Source organism: Lacerta agilis, chromosome 17 (genome assembly GCF_009819535.1).
Source record: "Lacerta agilis isolate rLacAgi1 chromosome 17, rLacAgi1.pri, whole genome shotgun sequence".
Taxonomy (NCBI): Eukaryota; Metazoa; Chordata; class Lepidosauria; order Squamata; family Lacertidae; genus Lacerta; species Lacerta agilis.
Genome location: NC_046328.1, coordinates 31,305,904 through 31,307,840, shown reverse-complemented (window position 1 = coordinate 31,307,840; position 1,937 = coordinate 31,305,904). Strand labels below are relative to the sequence as shown.

At 54.5% G+C, this 1,937-nt stretch overlaps 1 protein-coding gene across 1 annotated transcript; it reads right to left on the bottom strand.

Annotated features, from left to right (window-relative positions):
• Positions 1-217: 217 nt before the first annotated feature.
• On the bottom strand, positions 218-1,319 carry DPM3 (dolichyl-phosphate mannosyltransferase subunit 3, regulatory). The gene is made up of 2 exons (XM_033174599.1): positions 1,234-1,319; positions 218-727 (listed from the first exon to the last, which is right to left on the bottom strand). Exon 2 carries the CDS (start codon positions 705-707, stop codon positions 426-428), a length of 282 nt encoding a protein of 93 aa, XP_033030490.1. The 5' UTR covers positions 708-727; positions 1,234-1,319; the 3' UTR covers positions 218-425.
• Positions 1,320-1,937: the final 618 nt, after the last annotated feature.

Genomic DNA, 1,937 nt, shown 5'->3' with positions numbered 1-1,937 from the left:
TTTTCTCTTGTCCGCTTCAGTTCAGCAAACCGATCTAGCCCAGCTATCCTCAGCTAGTCTGAGGGACCTATCGCTGCCTCTGTTGAAAGAACACAAATCAGATTCTCTTAATCTCAGGAGCCCCAAATGTGCCAGTGCTGGGGAGTAGACAACCCATCAGCTTCTGCTAATGCTGAAAACAGGGCAGTGTATATTCTACAATTCAGGGGGGGGGGGGAATGTGTAATATGGGAGACACTGGTTCACAATCTCTTGCCTCGCACCGGCACCTATGCAATCCACACCCAGCAGATTCGATTCTTTTAAAAATCCACCACCAGGCCACCAAAGAGCCCGGTCATGTTCTCTGAAATTTTATTTATTGCTCCAGACAGGCTGCTTCTTTCCACAGGGGTGCTGTGCTCAAGTCCTTGTGGCAGGGAGGGTCAGAACCGCAGTCCGCGGCGGGAGAGGTCTTCCCGGGCCTCTCGGATCTGCTCCTGCAACTCTCTTGCTGCCTCCTCGCAGTCGTTGAAGGTGGCCAAGCGGTACCCGACAACGCCCAGTGAGTAGCAGCCAAAGGCCACCAGCAGGTAGGTGGGCAGAGGCCACAGCACTTGGTGCCAGGCTGGGGGCAGCGGATCGAGCCCCAAGAGGTTGAGAGTGAGAGCTGCCCAGACGGCACCCAGGATAGACAGAGTCCAGAGCCACTGCAGGAGTTTCGTCATGGTGGCGCAGCTGAGCGAGCCTAGAGAAGAGGAGATGTGTCAGAGCTCGGGAGCAAGAGAAGGGGACCTCTGGGCTGTGCGGTCCTCCAGACTTCTCTGCCTGGCCCTGCGGGACCTTCTGCAAGCCACACCCCTCGCCAGTCCCGCTTTGCATCCTGCTTTGCCTGGCTGGGGAACCCTGGTCCCTCCCACTCTACCCACTATGCCACACTGCCTCAAATCCAGGCATCCATTTGGCCGCAGGCTTAATCCGTGCAGAATGGACAGTGAAGAGACGAAGCGAGGAACACTTAGCCGAGCCAGATGCTCTAACCACCACAATGGCTCCTCCCCACTCTCGTGGGAAAGGCACAGGAGCACTGCAAAGGGAGTAAAGTTGGCAGTCCCAAGCATGCTTCCAATTCATTTAAAAGAAGGAATGGCGTAAATGCTATGATTTCCCCCATGTAACCCTCCCAGATTTCTGCAACAATTGCCCATCTCCCCCATCAACTGTCCATTTCCTCTTCTAGGCTGAAATCCCCACCTGGAATTTCCTTCCTGGTCAGCAGCGACGCTGTATTCGGGATTCTGCTCTTGCGCTGGGTTCCTGTGCGCGTCGCGCACGGGGTGACGCCGCCTCCCCTTCCAGCCAATCACCGCCTCCTCCGGGAGTCAGGCATTAGGCTGCGCGCCGCGCTGCATTCGGGGAATTGTAGTTTATTCTCTCTCTCTCTCTCTCTCTCTCTCTCTCTCTCTCTCTCTCTCTCTCTCTCTCTCTCTCTCGTCATTTGGAAACCCCTTTTTTTGGTTCGTAATTTCGCTCCCAGCAAAACTTCACAAACCTCCCTTCCCTCCCCGGACTTTCCTTTTCTCCAGCCAGATAGATAGATAAAAAGGGCGTCCCTGAGCATGTACAGAGTATTAACGCGTTGCAGTCGCGTGGGACGCACTTTGGGACAGGAGGGGATGCCCTTTTCGGGAGAGGGATGTTGCGGAGCTGGAAAATGTTGAGAAAACGGGGGCACCCCAAATGATCCAGGGACTGGAGAAACTCCCCCGTGAGGAAAATTCACAACATTTGAGGCTTTTTAGGGTAGAGAAAAGGCGATTCGGGGCGGGGAAGGGGGAAGAGGCATCATACTGGGATATAAAATCATAGAATCATACAAGTTGGAAGGGATCCTGAGGGCCAATGCAGGAATATGCAGCTGTGTGAACCTGCAGCCTTGGTGTTGTCAGCACAAAACT

Coding starts and splice junctions, on each gene's coding strand:
- DPM3 (XM_033174599.1), bottom strand. CDS start 707: ATGACGAAACTCCTGCAGTGGCTCTGGACTCTGTCTATCCTGGGTGCC.